The 20,056-nt window shown below is 48.5% G+C and overlaps 1 protein-coding gene and 4 non-coding genes across 6 annotated transcripts; 4 read left to right on the forward strand and 1 right to left on the reverse strand.

Moving 5' to 3' along the window:
• The first annotated feature begins 412 nt into the window (after positions 1-412).
• On the forward strand, positions 413-18,172 carry LOC124484754 (E3 ubiquitin-protein ligase DTX4-like). Of its 2 annotated transcripts, none has more exons than XM_047045837.1 (10): positions 413-759; positions 1,895-2,109; positions 7,312-8,335; positions 13,761-13,822; positions 13,922-14,083; positions 14,168-14,229; positions 14,440-14,606; positions 14,864-15,017; positions 15,160-15,249; positions 15,660-18,172. In XM_047045837.1, the coding sequence occupies exons 2-10, from the start codon at positions 1,902-1,904 to the stop codon at positions 15,885-15,887; spliced, it is 2,157 nt and encodes a 718-aa protein (XP_046901793.1). In that variant the 5' UTR covers positions 413-759; positions 1,895-1,901; the 3' UTR covers positions 15,888-18,172. The 2 variants fall into 2 exon arrangements, with proteins under 2 accessions (XP_046901793.1, XP_046901792.1); XM_047045836.1 differs by lacking the exon at positions 413-759 and adding an exon at positions 1,185-1,595.
• Positions 12,265-12,352, forward strand: trnay-gua. Its single transcript is given in 2 exon segments — positions 12,265-12,301; positions 12,317-12,352. It is a non-coding gene; the product is annotated as a tRNA-Tyr (tRNA).
• A 427-nt stretch (positions 18,173-18,599) lies between the features above and the next one.
• On the forward strand, positions 18,600-18,671 carry trnae-cuc. Its single transcript has one exon. It is a non-coding gene; the product is annotated as a tRNA-Glu (tRNA).
• Positions 18,672-18,926: 255 nt separating this feature from the next.
• trnay-gua lies at positions 18,927-19,014 on the reverse strand. The gene is given in 2 exon segments: positions 18,927-18,962; positions 18,978-19,014. It is a non-coding gene; the product is annotated as a tRNA-Tyr (tRNA).
• A 193-nt stretch (positions 19,015-19,207) lies between these two features.
• trnay-gua lies at positions 19,208-19,295 on the forward strand. Its single transcript is given in 2 exon segments — positions 19,208-19,244; positions 19,260-19,295. It is a non-coding gene; the product is annotated as a tRNA-Tyr (tRNA).
• The last annotated feature ends 761 nt before the right edge of the window (positions 19,296-20,056 follow it).

Consider the following 20,056-nt stretch of genomic DNA (forward strand, 5'->3'; position numbering starts at 1 on the left):
AATCAGAATTGGAGGCAATATGTTATTTTAGAGTACAGAACACTTTTCTAAGATTACAAACGGGTCAAGAAAAATAGTTCCAGCGTTATACCCTCTTAAAACCACTAGGTGGCAATGTAAACCCATTTTACACACAGGTCCCACACAGTGGTCGGATTCTTCTTTTTGTCTTTTTTCCAATAGGGATAACAGTGCAACATTGTCGTTTCTACAATGTTTACAATCGTTTTAAATATTGTTTATTACATCTATATATGTATGGCTTAGTAATATTTTATACCAGATATTGAACATGGAATTGATGCTGAGCCGGACCTCCGATGAAGCGCACGCTATAATTTGGAAACACATCATTGGTTTCCAAATGGATATCTCCCGTTGTCTTCGGGGCGTGGTGTGTAAGGCCAACCGGAGCGTCTCACAACTGGTCATTTTCAGGGTATCAGGACGGAGACGAGAGTACGTCAGTTATGCCCTAACTTGATCATTGTCTTCAGAATACCGAGAATGTTCCACTATGGAACTTGTATTCGAAATCCGTTGATTGTCACTGAGGGATTTTGCTAAATTTTCAACTAGGTTTGAGACCTTAAAATGTACGGACTGACGACCACTTGAGGATTATGTATGGTGAAAGACCACTATGCAGGAGACCCTACAAAGACTGATGCATTTTCTTTGAGAGGAATTATTTTGCTGTATCGATTTGTAGTTGATTGAAATCTTTGGACAGTGGACAGCGAGGACTGATAGTAACAGGTGAATAAATGCAATAGCATACGGATGATGGATTCCTAGACCCTACATTTAATTTTAGTTTGTAGCACAGGTGTAATTGTATATTGTTGGTTAACGTCCTCATATGTCCTCCTGATTGATTTTGCTGAATAATTGTATTGTCGTTTGTTATTTGACTGTAAACTATTGAGTGTAGAACTGACCTGGTATATGCTTGTGAATGTGGCTCAATGCATAGGCTACAACTATTGCGTAAAAGTTACATTTTGATGGTCTTCTTGTTTCGAAAATGTAAACTGTCATATGGAGTGTTGAACTGGAGTAGCCTTACACTTCAATTAAACTACTAATTTTAGAATTATTCAAATCAATCTCAATACAGGCTGCGGCTTTTATTTTACAATTAAATTGTTGTTTCATACGTCCGTTAAAACTAGTTCAACCTGTTCCACTGTGTTTCGGCGAAGATTGGCGTGTCACGCGTGCTGTTACGGAGTGTGCGCGTGGTGTTGAATGTCACTTTTTCAACGATTCAACAACATGCTACGCCCTAACGAATGGAAATAAACCTAGCTGAGATTTGAACGATTTATGTTCTCTTTTTTTGTAATTGCAACTTGGCAAGAAGACCTACGCGTTTGTCGATACATTTCCCCATGAGAGACTGCAAGCCTTTCCTCGGAATTCCTCAGAATACGTAGACAACACCCGTCGGTTTCTAACGTATAGTTCGTACATAGTTTATAAACGCGTTTTAACAACAGACAGAAGATTCATTTCTCCTGGATATGAACGTGTTCCGGATATTAGCGGCCAAATGTCGTTGTTCTTCACAATATACCTCAGCTTAAGTTAATGTAAGAATTATCTTTGTTTTGTATAGTAGGGTAGGCTACACACACACATCACGTTTACACAGGCTGCTGTTAACGTGAGTGCTGAACAACTTATCTTGGGTATGGAAGGCTCAAATTAGTTATTATCGATAGCATACCTGCATTAAAAAAATACATTTAAAAAGTCTGTCGGGGTTGTAAACGCAGGCTACTTTAAATAAAGACTACCGCAGGCTGCTTCAATTAAAAGACTGTAGCCTATACCGCGTTCCTCCTCACCAGACATCTCACAAAGGCGACGGTGTTCACTCTTTTTACAGGGCCAGCATGCTGCTCGCCTCCGCTGTGGTCGTCTGGGAATGGCTCAACGAGCACGGACGGTGGCGGCCGTACGGCCCAGCCGTGTGCCACCACATTGAGGCAGTGATACGGAACGATCCCCGGAGTGGCAGCGTTGTTCTGGGTCAGGTCGACAACAGCCTGTCTCCCTACATCATAGACCTCCAGTCCATGCACCAGTTTAGACAGGACACAGGTAAGACAAGGCGCATGGAGGGTAGGATGGCTCAGAGAATGGTGTCTTACAGGACTCTGTGAAGGACTGCTTTCGTCTTCGGCAGATTGGGCATACCTCAGTGGTCGAGAATTGTACTTTAAATCTGGAGGTTGCAGGTTCAAGAACCCCTGTGCTTCGTTTTGTATAAAATAATTATTTCCTTATAATTCATGTACTCGTCTGTAGTTATCTGATGGTTGTTTTAGTGTAGTGAAAGCCAGTTATTATGTTTTTGTTTTGTGAATAACTGGTCTCTGTGGACTTGCCTTGTGTACAGGAAAATCTAACACCAAAATAAGTTATCTTTCAGTTGCTAAGATGTTTAAGTTTTTAGGATTTCCCATGTTATTAAGTAGCTGAATCATAACCAGTCAAGAAAGTTTGATGTGGTTTGCTTCAGCGTTATATGCTTCAGTGACAGGGAGGACATTTTGGAAGGAAGATTTGGGTTTTAGAATCAGAATGCAGCTTGTATCATTGTTGGTTTTACGGTTGTGACCCCATGCCTGACCCTGTCAGAGAAGAGGGTGAAAGTCGGATGACCCACAACAGCTGTTGCACAGCGAGTCGCTATGGCAACGAGGAGGCACATTCTTTTACCCTTACCCCCCAAATTTGTGCCACATGCAGCTGCCGTCGGGATGGAAAGTTGGGGCAGGATGAGAGGGAAAGAATATTTCACGACTTAATGGGGAGAAAATCTCTTTTGGCAGCCTCTGTGATATCTGTTTCTTTCTTTCTCTCTTTCTTTCTCTCTCACTTTCTCCCTTAATCACTCTCCCTCCGTCTCTCTATTTCTCTCTTTCTCCCTCTTCTACGCTTTCTTTTTTTCTCTCTGGGACTTGCCATGGGTATGGATGTAGAATTGAAGAAGTAAGAGGGAGGGAGCGATAGACAGAGAGAGAGAGAGAGAGAGAGAGAGGGAGTGGGTGTTATCTAGCATGATCATTGGGAAGTCTGTGTGTGTCTCTTGCTCTTTGTTGAAATGGAACAGATGTGAGCTCTGCTATTGTGGCTCTAGACTGCCTGAGCGTGCAAAAACACACACACACACACACACACACACACACACACATACACACACACACACAGTGAGTCAGGAGACATGGGAGAGAGGGTGTACCGGTAATTAGAAGTTCTGCGAAGTGGAAGATGAGACAAAAAAGACACAGAAATGGAGAGAGGGGGCGATAGCAGGGAAGGTTGCTGGAGGAGTGTGTAGTTATGTAGTCGTTATATCCTACCTTTTGGAAGAAGTCTGACATCAATTACATGTTATTCATTTAGCAGACACTGCAACGTAGACATAGTTCTTATAGAAAGAGCTGTAGATCAAGGGCAGAAGTGAATGGTTCTACAGTATTTCTATGTTCACTGGCCACATTTACAGGTTCTTTAAGTTGTGGAAACAGAAGATGGTCTTTCTGCTACTAATGTGTGGTGGAAAGTTGGGGTGGGCATGGCTGCTAAGCAACACACCAGTGTTCACTAGTAAATGCTGGAAATGCACAGGAAAAACACTGGCACAATCTGGCAGGGTTCTTATGTAGAAACAAGATATCAGAATAAAGAAATAGAGCACAGGTCAATCTTGTACTCCTAATTGTTCTTCAACTGAGCTGCAGGTTCAAAGGCTGGTCTCAGGCTGAGGTACTGACAGATGGAGAAGTTCTGGATTGTATCATCAGTTTTAGGTCCCCAGGTCACATGGGTGGGACTGGCAGGGTAGGGGAAGGTTAATGATTGTGTGTGTGTGGCATAGTTGCAGGGTGTGCTTGTGTGTGTTCAGATTAGCAGCGTAGAGGAGGGTTGGGTTGTGTGTCGACTGGCAGCGTAGAGGAGGATGGGGGAGGCCAGCTGCCGTCTGAATCCTGTGCTGCTCCAGCTGGTCGCACTGAGAGAGACGTGTTCTCAGACACCCACAATGGCCTGGGTTAGGGGTCAGAGGTCACGGTCTCAACCCGGGAGGAGTGGGCGGGGCCTAAACCCAAACACCAAAACTCAAACCTCGTATCTCGGTTTCTTTCCCTCTCTTTCTGGTTCTCTCCCTATCTCTCTCTGTCATTCTTTCTCTTTTCTCTCTGTCTCTCCCTGCTTTTTCTGCCTCTGTCTGTTTCTCTCCCTCTTCATCTAAGTCACTCTTTATCACTCCCCCCCCCTCTCTCAGTAAGTTAGTGAATGGAGAGCGCCTAATAAACTAGACCCAGGGGAGGGGCCACATCAATGGAGAAACAGATCTGATAAAAGAGAGACAGAGAGGGACTTGATAGAGAGAGGGTGGAATTGGAGAGTGGGTTAGATATGACATGCATAGAGGGAGACATAGGGTTCAGTCTAGGGCAGTGATACGTCGAGAAAAGTTGTGAAGAGGAAGCTGTGAGGAGGGGGGGGGAGGAGTGGGGGAGGAGCAAAACAGAGTGGGAGGAATAGAGAGGGGTGGAGAGAGGCGGAGGGAGGAGTAACAGGGAAAGGGCAGAATAGAGAAGGGGAGGCTGGAAGGAAGAGAAGAACGATCTGGAGGAGGAGTGAGACGGAGTGGGAGGGAGCAGGAAGAGGAGTTTTCTCCAGAAGGCAGTTGTGCAACTCTGCGTGTCGGGTTACGGCGGAGCCCCACCACCCCGGACCCCTGGGAGCCATCAGTCACAGCATGTTTCACAACACAGGGCCAGGATTAGGACATGCTTATACACACATACCCACACACACACTAACTCATGAAAATACCCTTAAACGCCACACACGTAAACACACGTGGACACTTAAACTCGCACATGTATCCTTCAACATGATCTTAGCAATGACATAGACCCATGCACACACTAACACACACACACATCTACATATGCATGAATACACACAAACTGGTTGGGAGTGTGTTTCTCTATCCCCTGACTCTCATGTGATTGGATTTAGAGGGTCATTCTGGGGTAGAGACCTGTGGAGAGATGGAGAGAAAAAGAGAGAGAGCGAGGGAGGGAGAGAGAGAGAGAGAGAAAAGAAGGAAAGAGTTTTTCAGGTTATCCATGATATGTTTTCCTTTTTTCCTCGGTGGTTGGATATCGTATAGAGTAACAAGTAATGGACCTCTCATACTGACCTGACAAGTAGTGTGTGTGTGTGTGTGTGTGTGTGTGTGTGTGTGTGGAAAGGGTCAGAGGAAAGCAGAGTGGAACAATAGACCAGATGGGCAGTCCTTCCCCACCTGCCTCATTTTTTGTCCTCCTGTCTAGGGTCCCAGGAGTTACTGACCCACACACTCATCCCTTCATAACTAACCCACACACTCATCCCTTCAGAACTAACCCACACACTCATCCCTTCAGAACTAACCCACACACTCATCCCTTCAGAACTAACCCACACACTCATCCCTTCAGAACTAACCCACACACTCATCCCTACATAACTAACCCACACACTCATCCCTTCCAAAATATCATCAGTGTGTTTCTGAACATGAATGTAGAGACAAACAGACAAAAGAGGAAACAGCCCTAGTGAAACCATGTGATCCGTAGCTTCAATATGAGGCCTGTGGGGAACATATCTCATGACAAACCAACCAAACTGAGATGAACGAGATAGTCTCATTCCTGTTTTCTAGACAAACACACACACACACACCATTGCCAATCTCCTCACATATCTTCAGGATGTGAGCAGGATGCCGCGTTTACATTCACATCAACCTGTTATGCACTGCAACACACATACGCACCACTGCATGGTCAAGCACACTTGACCTCCGATTAGACCTGTATTTCCATTTAAAACAGCACAATGACACACACAAACACTTACACACACCCCATCCCCTGACAGAGAGGTGAGAAGGGCAGCTATTATCCAGCTCATGAAAGGAGAGCAGAGTTTCATCTCTCGTTCAAAGAGTAGGGGCGGTAGAACACAGGAGAGGAGAGGTAGAATGGAGGCCAGGAGAGGTAGAATAGAGGCCAGGAGAGGTAGAATAGAGGCCAGGAGAGGTAGAGGCCAAGAGAGGTAGAATAGAGGCCAGGAGAGGTAGAATGGAGGCCAGGAGAGGTAGAATGGAGGCCAGGAGAGGTAGAATAGAGGCCAGGAGAGGTAGAATGGAGGCCAGGAGAGGTAGAATGGAGGCCAGGAGAGGTAGAGGCCAAGAGAGGTAGAATAGAGGCCAGGAGAGGTAGAATGGAGGCCAGGAGAGGTAGAATGGAGGCCAGGAGAGTTAAAATAGAGGCCAGGAGAGGTAGAATGGAGGCCAGGAGAGGTAGAATGGAGGCCAGGAGAGGTAGAATAGAGGCCAGGAGAGGTAGAATAGAGGACATGTTGAAACTAACAAAGGAGAGAAGTGGTAGAGATTGAACATGACCGGACTTTAATTATTAGACTGATTGACCTGCTCAAATGGGCTCACAAATGCACACACTCTGACTCATTCAGACACACACATGCTCTCTGTCTTTGTCTATATCTCTCACACACACACACACACATACACACACACACACACACACGCTCTGCCTTGTTCTCAGTGTCTGACTTATGCACACACACATACCCACACACATTCTGCCTTTCTCTCAGCCTCTGTCTTACACAAACACACACACACACACACACATCCTCTCTCTGCTCTGCCAGCCAACTCCCCTCAGTGTGTGTGTGTGCGTGTGTGTGTGTGTCTCCATTGACTGAATGGCCTTGGTGGCACATGTCGTCCTTGGTTACAGCGCTGCTCTGTGGTTGGTCCATCCTGAACCCTCCTCTCCCCACTGTGGCGCCAGGCCTACTGGACTGGGAGAGAGAATGGCTCACAACCTTTTTGTGTGTGTGTGTTTGTGTGTGTGTTTAATGTGTCTCTTAGGCCCTTTAACTTGCACCAAAAGTCCTGCACCCACAGAATCCCATGACACTGTCGAGTAGTTGAATTGTATACAGTATTACAACACTAAGGATATATAATTCATAAATTAGTACTAGAGTCAAGTTTTACTGTGTTTAGTAGTATTATTTTAGAAAAGTATTATTAGAAATGAATATATATAGAGCTCAGTGGTTAGAGCATTTAACGGCAAGTCAAGAGATTGCAATTTGAAATCCACCCCCCGTGCTGCAAGGACAAAATGCTCGCTTTGGATGAAATGCTAAACGAAAACATGATCACCACCAGTTTGTGACCGTGCTCTCCATCTCCCCCTGCAGGAAGGATCCGGCCGGTGCGTCGCAGCTTCTACGTGCCCAGCTCCGCCCCGGCCCAGGGTTGGCTGTGGGAGTGGGAAGGCGAGGAAGCGGGGTCCTGGACGGCCTACGACACAGAGGTGTGCATCGCCCTCCAGGCGGCCCGGGACCGCCTCCAGTCCAGCGTGGACCTGACGCCGCTGGGGCTGGCCTACGTGGTGGACCTGAAGACCATGACCCAGAGGAACCCGCGAAGCCAGCGCAGCAGGAGGGTGCGCCGCAGGGCCGACATGGCCTACCCCCTGGTGGCGGAGCCGCTGCCCCGGGAGGGCGGGGGGGTCAAGGGGGTAGGGGGGGGAGGGCCCACGGGGGCCTTCCTGGGCGTCGGGGTGTCCGGGGGGTTCAAAGGAGGCTCGGGGTATTCTAAAGGAGAGCCAGTGCCACCCGGGTTGGGCCCGCCTTGCGGCTGCCAGCAATGCATGCTGGTCCAGTGTGTGAAGTCAGGAAGCAGGAAGGTGGGGGCGGGGTCTAACACGTTGAGCAGACGGCAGTCCCAGCAGTCCAAGCCGCCCAGCCCCAAGACGAGGGCGTCCACGCTGGGGCGGGGCCAGACCAGGAGGAACTCCATGTCTAACTCCGCCCACTCCCGCACGCTGCCGCACGGACACGCCATATCACGGAACACCGCTTCTTCCAAACGGAACGCGGCCCTCTTCGCCCAATCCCTCGCCGCCCTCGCCTCGGGCACCGCCTCCCTCTCCCTCTCCGCCAGCAGGCCCTCGTCCACTAAAAAGCCTCCGTCGTCCCCGCCCACGCCCTCACCCTCACCCAGGAGTTCGTCGGTGCCGACTGCCACCCTCGTCACCCCGGCCAAAAAAGTGACCTCGCCGCCCTCGCCGGTGCCGTCTCCGTCGTCGGTGGTGATGTCGCCGCAGCGCTCGCTGGCGTGCCGCGCCCCCCTCCCCCGCCGGTCCAGTCTGGTGGGGCTGAGCAGGCCTGCCCTGCAGCGCATCGCCATGGCCCAGTCACGCGCACTCATCGCCTCAGGGTGAGTGGAACGGTGATTTGCTTTCACACTCCCACACACACACACACACACACGCACACTCATACCCTCCCACACACACACAAATGCATGAATATACACACACACTGCTCCTGCCTGTCCCTGAGGCTTCATTCCTCCCTTGTGTAGAGAACGGGAGTGTGGAGTGTGTGTTTGAAGTGTGTGTAAGAGTTTGTGGATGTGGGAGTCTGAGCAGGTTGGAGTGTGTGCGTGTAGGAGTTTGTGACTTCACACCATCTGCAGAGGCAAGGGAGCAGAGTGATGGAGGGAGGGAGGGAGGGAGGGAGGGAGGGAGGGAGGGAGGGAGGGAGGGAGGGAGGGAGGGAGGGGGGGAGGGGGGGGGAGGGAGGGGGGGAGGGGGGGAGGGAGGGGAATGAGTCTCTACTAGCCAGCAGCAGAGTGGAGTGTGGAGGGGAGAGGGGTCAGCCCTGTCGCTCGTCCTCTCCCTCTCTCCCATTCTTTCTTTCTTTCTTTTTCTTTCCATCTTTCTGTCTTTCTTTATCTGTTCTGCACTTGTTCCTGCATTCACTATCCCCAAACTTCTCTCTCTCTCTTTCTAGTAATAGTATTTATTAATATCGCTCTCCTCTTCTGTCCTCTAACTTCTATCTCTCCTCCCTCATTCCCAGGCCCCCCTCCTTGTCCTGAGGGCCTCTCATTGTGTCCTCACAGCATATCTCCACGGTAACCTTTGTTGGCAGGCAGAGAGGCCGGCATTAGCACCACAATGCTGCCCACCCCTGTCTCCTAGCCCCGAGTGCAGGGTGGGGTCTGCCACAGGTGGGGGAGGGAGGAGAAATGGGGAAGGGGGAGGAGGAAGTAAACACAGAAAGAAAGATTTGGGTGGAAAGTCTTGGACAGAGACTGGGGGGTGGGGGGGATATGGGGGGTGTTTTGGAGATGGGAGGGGATGGGGGTTGTAATGGGGGGGGGGGGGGGGGGGGGCGGTACACAGTAGAAGTGGGGGTTTCTATAGGGTAATCCTGAGGAAGTGAGTCTGGCTGGGGGGCTGGTGGACTGTAGGAACTATAGTGTGTGTTTGTGTGAGACAGAGAGAGAGACAGAGAGAGAGGGGGGGGGGAGGTGGAGGGCAGAGAGACAGGGAGAGAGAGAGAGAGAGAGAGAGAGAGAGAGGGAGAGAAAGGGAGAGAGAAAGGGAGAGAAAGGGAGAGAAAGGGAGAGACAGAGAAAGCGAGAGAGAGAGGAGGGAGAGAGAGGGAGGGGGAGAGAGACAGAGAGCAAGACAGAGGGGGGGAGAGAGAGAGGGTGGGGTGGTTGTGGTGTGTGTGCTGAGAGTGGGGGGTGGGTTAGCAGACAAAGACACAGCACAGTCATTATTGTAGCGGCCTCTGTCTGTCTGAAGGCATTCGTCAAGGAGGATTTGGGAGCGAGAAGGGGGGGGGGGGGGGTTGACTACATTCAGAGTTTGGGGGTTGTAGACTGAGTCAGCCAGACACATACAGTGGCAGAGACAGGGGGGATGATGGAGATAGACGGAGGGAGAGGGAGGGATGGAGGAAAGGAAACAAAGGATCCAGTCAGCAACAAGCGAATATTGATCACGCTCTGGTGCAAGAAATCAGGACACAGGCGGAGGGAGGAGGCGAGAGAGGGACAGGACTGAAGAAGCCTCAGAACAAGCTACTTGCACCTCAAAGCTAATAGGCTACATTTAACAAGGAACACTGGAACTGTATACATAACAGTTCCAACACACACACACTCAGAGACACACACTCAGAGACACACACTCACATACAAACATCTTTAAAAGACATACACAGGGGTCTGAGTGTGGAAAAACGTTAGAAAGAGCAGACGCTTCACACACACAGCTGAACTGGTTCAGACAAGGGAGTGCACACACACACACCTCACACACACATAGGCATGCAGAGAAAAAGTAAATATTGACCATCCTAACTGGGTGAAGAATGTTCTCCTCTCATGGGGAACGTGAGAATGAGACAAAGGAGAAGAGAGAGAGAGAGGGGGAGACAGAGAGAAGTGGGGCTGGGCAGAGAGGAGGTGAACAGATCGAGGGACAGAAAAAAATAGAGAGGCTGGAAAACTGTTCCATAACCGGATGATTAGAATCCTGAGAAGGTCACGTATTGGCATTTTTTCAACAGGTTTCCTGCAGTGACCAGCTATGACCACTAGGGGCAGTTCTGCTCCACTCTTTTTGTAGACAGACCAGGGCGACTCGCTCAACCGCCCCTCCGTGTGTCTCTGGCTGTGCTGGCTGGCTGGTTGGCTGGCTGGCTGGCTGGCTGGCTGGCTGGCTGGTTGGCTGTGCTGGCTGGCTGGCTGGCTGGCTGGCTGGCTGGCTGGCTGGTTGGCTGTGCTGGCTGTGCTGGCTGGCTGTGCTGTGCTGGAGTCTCCAGGCAGCTCCATGGCTTCGCTGGCTACACAAAGATAGTACTTTATCACTGTTTGGAATGAGAGGTCACTGGCACGGAAGGACGAAATGGGAATTTGAAGGCGGTCGTGTGTTATCTGTTTGCGCTTGTGTGTGTAGATGTGTGCGTGGGTGTACATGTGTGTGTGTGTATATCTGTGTGACACACATACAGGCTGCCGTCGACAGGAGAGTGTGAAAACGTGTGGGAGTTTGTTTCTCTGGTAACTTAGCCCAGCGGGCGACCATCTGGGGAGGGGGGCAGGGGGGGGCAGGGGGGGGGGGGGCGATGGGGGGAGTGTGTGAGAAAAGGGAAGTGACAAAGGGGTGGGAGGGAGGGCGTGGGGAGGGGAGTGGGGGTTGCGGTCATGGGAGGTCAAGAGCCTGCCTGCCCCCCTCCCCTCCCCCGTCATCTGTCTCCTGTTCCTCCTCCTGACCACGGCTCTGCCTGCAGACGGCAGGAAAGGAACACTGATTTCATCTAGTTCACAGGCATCATATTCGAATCATGCTGGACAAACTTGGAGGAGAGAAGCAAGGGGGGTTGAGAGTTGGGAGTGCGAGAAAGGGATGAAAATGTATAAGAACAGTGAAATACTTACAGAACGACAAGAGAGAGAGATGTGGGTGAGATATGAGTTGAAGAGGTTTTTGGGAGAGATAGTGACTGAGACTGTGAGCCGTTTCTCTCCATGACGGTCTAGGCTCCAGGTGTTCCCGTCTGACTGAGGTCGTTGTGTGGCCTCACTTTGTGGGAGGGGCTCGAGGCCATCTATGTGCAAATGTGTGTGTTTGTGTGTGTTAATATCCTTGTCAGTATTCTTGTTAATTAGACAGACGTCGTTGAGTGTGTTAATTCTCCTGTAGATTAAGCCAAGGCTGCAGCCAACGTGACTCAACATTCTCCACCGTGTGTGTGTGTGTCCGAGAGAACCAGGCTATAGCCTCTTATAGCCTGAGGTATTAATAACCTCATTGACTGCCTAGATTACTGTCTCCCTGGACTAGAGCAAACAACAGTGTAGAGGTCTCATCCCCTTTACGTTATTCCCATGACGATGGCACTATGACGACCGTGATCATAGCTGGGTGGAAATTTCCACGTCAGGTTTTGGAGATAGGCTCCACTTAGACCTCCGTGTATCAACTGCCTCGACACACTCTTTGGTTACATGGCCATCTGCAGTTACTGACTCCAGGTGGACGAACAAGCACAAACAAACTTGCACACGTAGCTCCATCGTCACACACATCGTCACACACATCGTCACCCACATCGTCACACACATCGTCAAACGCACACACACACTGTGTCTATTTAAAAGCTGATTAGTCTAGACTCACAAAGCTTGTTAAGACCAAACCTGGACCGGAAGCGACGGCAGATACGTGCTCTGCTGCCCCACCCCCCCCCCCCCCCCCCCCCCATCACCTTCTCTATCCCTCCTTTTTCTGTCAATCCCTCCATGTTTAGCTTTCTGGACTCAATTATCAACTGTGTAAATGTACCCCTTCGATAGCTCAGTTGGTAGAGCGGAGGACTGTAGAGGCAAAATGTGGAAATCCTTAGGTCGCTGGTTCAAATCCGGCTCGAAGGAGGGTGTTTTTGTACTTCGTTAAGGATCTGAGAGGTGGTGGATCTCAACAGCTGGGTGGTTGGTTAGATTTACTGGAGTTCATGGGATTTTGTCCTTATTTACACAACTGTACCACTGATACGAGCCAATTTTCACATGATATTTGGTCTCTTTTGGATCCTCTTTATAGCTCAATTGGTGGAGAGGAGGACTATCATAGACAGATATTGTAATCCTTAGGTTGCTGGTTCAAATCTGGATAAAAAAAAACCTCACAGTTCCAAAGCTTGAGGTTTACCAAGTCACCGGCAGAGGGACACACAATAGCTGACCACACATCCCCATCCCATAATATCCACTTCCTCCCTAAAACAAACAGGCAACCGTGGCAACTTGTTATCTCCTTGATGAGAAACAGTCATTTGTTGCTGGTGACCGAACAAGTCGTTATTCCTCCCCAGGGTTTTTTTCAGAGGGGGGTTTACGACTGGGAGGACAAAAGACACCCTCTGTCCAACAGGGGTTTACGACTGGGAGGACAAAAGACACCCTCTGTCCAACAGGGGTTTACGACTGGGAGGACAAAAGACACCCTCTGTCCAACAGGGGTTTACGACTGGGAGGACAAAAGACACCCTCTGTCCAACAGGGGTTTACGACTGGGAGGACAAAAGACACCCTCTGTCCAACAGGGGTTTACGACTGGGAGGACAAAAGACACCCTCTGTCCAACAGGGGTTTACGACTGGGAGGACAAAAGACACCCTCTGTCCAACAGGGGTCAATAATAGTGCCTGTAAAACTATTGACTGATGTGTTTGTGGACTAACGCGTGTGTGTTAGGCCTGGTGTGTGTGTGTGTGGGGGGGTGTGTGTGTGTGTGTGTCAGGTGCAGTGGTAATGAGCTCGTGACGCTGCTGGTGACGTCTGTCTCCTCTGAGCTCCCCCGGCAGGTGGATTAGCTCCATAAGACGGCTTCAACACACACACACACACACACGGTAACACAACACACTTCATCACAGAGAGGGAGTCTAGAAGCACAGGGAGAGAGAGAGCAGAGAAAAGGAAGACTGCAGTCTGTCTAAGAGAAACTTTTTTTCCTCATTCGTCCAGTTTTCTAATTTATTGGTTTGGTCTGACCTCTGTGGTAGGATGACAATCCTCAGGTCTTATCAGTGAGTATTGATTTGTTGGTAACTGATTCTGATTCGTTTTTGGGTTGAGTGAATCTTCACGTAGCATCTTTCAGTTTGACATAAAAACTGTGTGAACCCAGAGTGTGAGTGTGTGTTTTGTGTTCTAGTGTGTACTTACAGTGTGGATGTTCCGGTGTGTAAGCAGAGTGTGTGTCTTGGGGGTCTTGTATGTGTGTGTTGTGTTCCAGTGTGTAACCAGAATGCGTGTGTGTGTGTGTGTTGTTTTCCAGTGTGCCCACCGTCCCTGTGAAGAACCTCAATGGATCCAGCCCAGTGTATCCCGCGTTGGCAGGTACGAACACACACGTGTTTATCACCCTTCTTTACATGACAAAAAACCATATGGCTACTTTTCCCGCGCTAACAGTCGCCCCGTGTCTGTGCGCTGCAGGTATTACAGGGATCCTGATGAGCGCGGCAGGGCTGCCTGTGTGTCTGACCCGCCCCCCTAGGATGCAGCTTCACCCCCCTCCTGTCAGCAAGAGCGACATCAAGCCTGTACCTGGCCTGGGTCACTGCTGCCGCAAGACCACCAAGAAACAGGCCCGCAAAGGTGTGTCAGGGAGCCAGACACACACACACAACACACACAGTGACGTTCTTCCTCTTACGCTGTCCGTGTTGGTCTGTCCCCCAGGGAAGAGCCCAGAGGAGGTGGTGATGAAGTACTTTAAGAGGGCCAGGACTCTGCCTGACCTGGTGAGACAGCTGGCATCACGTAATCCCACCTGAAGCCGGAGCTTAAAGCACACAGCCCGGCGACCTGTGAGCGGCTCCAGTGCATGAACTCATGTCTCCTCATCCCCTCCTTCCTCTCCTCATCTTTACACCTTCCCCTTTTCTACCTCGTCCTCGTCTCCCTGCTCCTCTGCCCCCTTTCTCTTCCTCTCTCCCCCTCTCCCTCCCCAGGACTGTACCATCTGCATGGAGCCCCTGGAGGGGCCGTCGGGGTGCGGGGGCCCGGGGTTAGGGAGTGTGCAGCGAGGAGAGTCGGTGGGCCGTCTGGCTCAGTGTGGACACCAGTACCACCTCCAGTGTCTGGTCACCATGTACAACAACGGCAACAAGGATGGAAGGTACAGCTTGTACTACATAGACACTCTTCATACACACGCTTTGTGTTTGTACGTGATACTGGATCTCATATCGTGTATCGTTTCATAAATGGTATGTCATGTATCGTATTGATACATGAACTCAAAGTGTCGTGTGTAATGCTTAATAAATGGCCCGTTTTAAGGAACTTCTGAAATTGAGCTAAATTCCGTCGTGCGATACAAAGACGACCACACTGGAGATACCTACAGTATGTTATAGTCTCCTTCTCCTCCAGCCTGCAGTGTCCCACCTGTAAGACCATCTACGGGGTGAAAACGGGGAGCCAGCCAGCAGGGAAGATGGAGTACCACGTAATACCCCACTCCCTGCCTGGACACCCCGACTGTAAAACCATACGAGTCATCTACAACATCACCCCCGGCATTCAGGTAATGCTCCTGGTGGTGTGTGTGTGTGTGTGTGAATAGTGGTTTTCCAGTAACTTAAAAAGTGCTGGCTTAAACTTGTTCTTCCTCTCTTGCACCTCCCTCTCTCCATCACCACCTCCCTTCTTCCTTGCTTCTCTCCCAGGGTCCAGAGCACCCTAACCCTGGCAAGCCCTTCACAGCCAGGGGCTTCCCCCGGCACTGCTACCTCCCAGACAGTGAGAAAGGACGCAAGGTAAAAGTCGTCACACTGGCCTCGCAGTACACCATGTTCACACACACTAACATACAGTGTACCATACGGAAAAGGCACATCATCAGTCTCTCATCTAATATATCTCATCCTCCTTCACTTCTACTCCCTATTCACCTCCTTCTTCATTTCTACCCTGCTCCCTCCTCTCCACCATGCAACCTCCTCCTCCCCCTCCTCCTCGTCCCCCTCCCCCTCGTCCCCCTCCCCTCCTCTTCCTCCTCCTCCTCCTCCTCCTCCCCCTCCCCCTCCCCCTCCCCCTCCCCCTCCCCCTCCCCCTCCCCCTCCCCCTCCCCCTCCCCCTCCCCCTCCCCCTCGCCCCCCTCCCCCTCGTCCTCCCCGTCCTCCTCCTCCTTCTCCTCCTCCTCCCCCTTCTCCCACTCCCCCCCCAGGTCCTGAGTCTACTCCTGGAAGCATGGGATCGCCGTCTCATCTTCTCAGTGGGGACCTCCAGCACCACGGGGGAACAGGACACGGTGGTCTGGAATGAGATCCATCACAAGACCGAGTTTGGCTCCAACCTGACGGGCCACGGCTACCCTGACCCCGGTCACCTGGACAACATCTTGGACGAGCTGAGGGCGCAGGGCATCACGGAGGAAGACTCCCTGCTACTCTGAGAGGAGAAGAAGAGGGGAGGACCATCAGAGAGAGGAGGAACGGAGAGAAGAAGAAAAAGCAAGAAGAGGGCGAGAGAGAAAGATTTGATGACTAACAAAGACTCACTATCAGGAAAAGGGGACGAAAGACATTATTGGTTGACTGTTTTGAAGGCTCCTTTTGATTGGTGGGTTCACTTTGGGCTTCTAACCAATCGTACAAGAAATAGTAGGCTCATGGGGTGGGTGAGTGATGTCAGAGGAGAGACAGATGAAAGAAAGAAGAAATGAGAAGAAGTAGGAACAGATGGAGTCTGTATTTTATTTATGGTGGTCACATTTTTAAGTGATTATTTACTAAACCTAGTTTGTCAATACTGAGATGAGATTGAGCCGGTACTAGTTAACTAACCTTGAATAACTTACAAGTTTACACTACTCGGAGAGAGAAGAGAAGGGAAGGAAAGGAGAAATCATGGAATTGAAGAAAGCCCAATGGAAAGAAAGGACACGGGATGAGAGATATGAAGGGGAGGGGAAGAGGACTAGGAAGGAGGAGAAAGATAAAGAAGACTGAGAGAGAAAGAAAAAATGGTACGAGTATGTAGATTAGAATAGGAGTAGTAACTTAACTTGTAAACGGTACTTCAACAGAGCCGACGAATCACACGAGAGAGAAAGAAAAGGATACTGAGCCTGTACTTCATTTAATCAGATTCACCTTTGGTTTGGGTGTGACACTGGTTGCTGTCTCGTTCTAGTGTTCCCCCTTGTGGACACCCTTCTCAACTACACCTCTGCTCACTGACTACACAGAGACCCAACCAAACATTACTGTGTAACATCATAATAATAATAGGTTCATTTAGCAAACGCTTTTGGCCAAAGCGGCGTACAGTTGGAAATTTGAACCTGCAACCTCTTGGTGTTCAGTTAAATGCTCTAGCACTGAGCTATAGCCACCTTAGTGCATAAACATTCAAAGACCCACCAGTTTTATAACAATTTATTTGATCCTTTTGAGCAAATGTAACCTTCATTTAACCTCATTCCATGTATGGTATGTTGAGTTTACATGTATGTAAATCGTTTTTTTTTATACACTTTGTACCAACTGTGTGTAGAGGGGGGGGCAGTGTTGGTGTGATTGTGTGTGAGGACCAGACACAGAGCCTCCTCTTGTGTTCTGTAGTCTGACTGAGGAGCTCATCTGGTTCGAAACACATCCTGCATTAATCTAGATACTTCCTGCACCCCGATTCTACAAGTCTGATGGACAGTGATACCGCTGAAAGTCAGATTTCTTACCTTCCTGATGTCTGGAAGGAGGGAAAAGAGCTGGATGGGTCATTAATGTCATATATATGAGTGCTGCTTACTTGTATAAAGGAGCCAAGCATTTGGGCTTACTTTGAAGGACTGACTGCAGTGTTGGGCGTGTTCTTATGGAAGCTGTAGTGTGTCACTTCCTTGAAGACTAAAGCTGTGTAGTAAAGCACCTTTCTGGCTGTTACAAGAACCTGTGTGTGTGTTGTGTGTGCGTGTGTGTGTGTGTGTGTGTGTGTGTGTGTGTGTGTGTGTGTGTGTGTGTGTGTGTGTGCGTGTGTGGGTGGGTGGGTGTGTGTACATTGACACCCCTGTGAATGCATGTGCATTTGCATCGTTAGGTGTGAATGTCGACTGTGTGTACAACGACATGTTCTGTGGTACGGTTACCGTGCCAACAATTACACACCAAGGTCCTTTAACTCGATACTATAATACACTCTTCTTAAGACTTTTTAATGTAGTTAGTTTATAACAAGCGGTTTCGCGTTTTTATTAATGTACATACTTTGTTGGATACAGTGTCATTTGTAATATCTTTCCTATGGTTTAAATGACAGATTGTGTTTTTTCCTTCTACTGTGTTTACAGAAGCCATGCACCTATGTTTCTTTTCTATGGGAAAGGGTATTTTACTGTAGACTTATTCTAAGTAAATATGTTAAATGTACTTTGATACTGAATTATAGGTCTATTAACGAGCCCCTATTGGTCACTTATGACTGATACTGTCCTTTGACTGGTCTGCTTGATCTCTCCATTATGTCACAATTATAGCCATTATAAATTGATAATTGTCTAATATGCTGAATACTGGATAAGTAGTTGATTGTTTTTGTTTAGCCTACTTTGCTAAAAGCAGGGTCGCAGCTGTTCATTTATGGGGTTACCATGACAACATGCTTTTGCAAACAAAAACAACACATTGCCTAAGTGTGAATAACTATTGATTAGCGAAAAAATAAATGAATAATGCTGAACCATGCCTCTTTTATTCATGTCATTAAACACTGACCGTAAGAGTCCTGCCAAAAGTCTGACCATTGCTAATTACATGATTGTAGGCCTAATATGTAGGCACATTTGAGCACAATCGTTACGACTACAAATGGACAATTTATTGAAATGTAAAGAGTAGAATGAGGCTGACTGCAAGGAGCTGCTAAACGCCGTCATCAGTTCGCGACGCGCTCTGTAGTTCTAATATAGAGCTCGCCAGCTTTAAATGCGATGTTAAAAGTTCAGAGGGACTGAAACTTTTGGTGACCCCCGCCGAGAAATGTGCGTCTCTAACTAGCGTCAATGTCAAATTATGAGAGCTTTACAGCCATAGATGTACGACAATGTTGGAACTCAGACGGATAGCGGACATTTCTTTATTGTTCAACAACTTTCGGCAATCAGTTCTCCCTGGTGGTCTAGTGGTTAGGATTCGGCGCTCTCACCGCCGCTGCCCGGGTTCGATTCCCGGTCAGGGAACGACTTTTTAATTAAAACAAAATTGCACTTTAAACACATCTGCTCCACAAAGACCAATACATAATAATGTATATTACATTTCTAAAAGAGAAAATCCCATTTAGTCTTAATAAGTGCTTTTCACACTTTCACACTTTCGCACTTTTCACAGTGCTTTTACAGTGATGCCACAACACTGAGTATTGGTTTTGGTTTGAAGAAAAATGATTGAACACTTCAAAAATCATCTTAAAAAAGATTTCTCGAAAATGTTCCTCCTTCGAGCCGGATTTGAACCAGCGACCTAAGGATATCAGCTGATAACCGCTACAGTCCTCCGCTCTACCAACTGAGCTATCGAAGGGGACGTGTTTGCAACGGAGATTCTGTGGATTTAATAGTCGCTCTCTCTAAATGTAAAAATAATCGTACATTTGTATACAGTCATCTTCAAGAAAGAGTAAGAAGAGGTATTACGAATCATTGAGCCCAATCTGAACCATTGGAACTGGTTTTAATTGTTGGAACGCAAAAAGTTCAATTATAAAATGTATTCCCCTTCGATAGCTCAGTTGGTAGAGCGGAGGACTGTAGATGATCACAGCTGAAATCCTTAGGTCGCTGGTTCAAATCCGGCTCGAAGGAGGACATTTTGGAATTTAACTAGTACCAAATACAATATAGTGTACTTCCCTGCCCACACATCAGCCTGCTTCTGCTTGAAATGTATTTCATTCGTAGTAATAATGTGTTCTACAAAGTGTTTAGATAGCAAATGTTCTAGTCTTTGTATATTTTCCGACTCAAGTAGGCAGAGAAAATAACTTTTTCCCTCCGCGACAATGGTTATCTGTTAATACTGGGGACACACCACAGGATAATCGGGCCAATTTCGGCCCTTCCGACAATCCTATGTAACATGTCGCGATTATCTTGATGGTTCCGAAGATTTTATCAGATGTTCTGTTGGTGTGAGGTGAGTTGGGTAGGACACACTGTAGGAGCAAAACGGCTAAATCTAGGATTTTTTGTCCTCATATTTGTGGTCTCTCACAGTTTGAAACTCTTTATAAGAAAAAAAAAAATTCGTATAGTGTGTCCCGAGCATAAGAGACCGACTAAGATTCTGCGCAAACTGCGAATAGTTTCCGAAAGAAAAGTTCCAGTTTTATTGTTCTGGAAAAACTTGGGTTTCATAATTCATAGCTAGGATGCGTGCTTAGAGTTGTGGCCCGGTTTACTAATGCTAGCTCGTAGCTCACATCGATAACGTTTCACAGCCAAGTGAGCAAACGCATGGCACGTCTTACAAATGTGCCATGCATTGTTATCAGAGGAAAGCCCAGCCAAGAAGTATTAGCTCTATGTTATGGTGCTGTTGTACTATAACTCGGTTTCAATTCATT

This window comes from Hypomesus transpacificus, chromosome 22 (genome assembly GCF_021917145.1).
Source record: "Hypomesus transpacificus isolate Combined female chromosome 22, fHypTra1, whole genome shotgun sequence".
Taxonomy (NCBI): Eukaryota; Metazoa; Chordata; class Actinopteri; order Osmeriformes; family Osmeridae; genus Hypomesus; species Hypomesus transpacificus.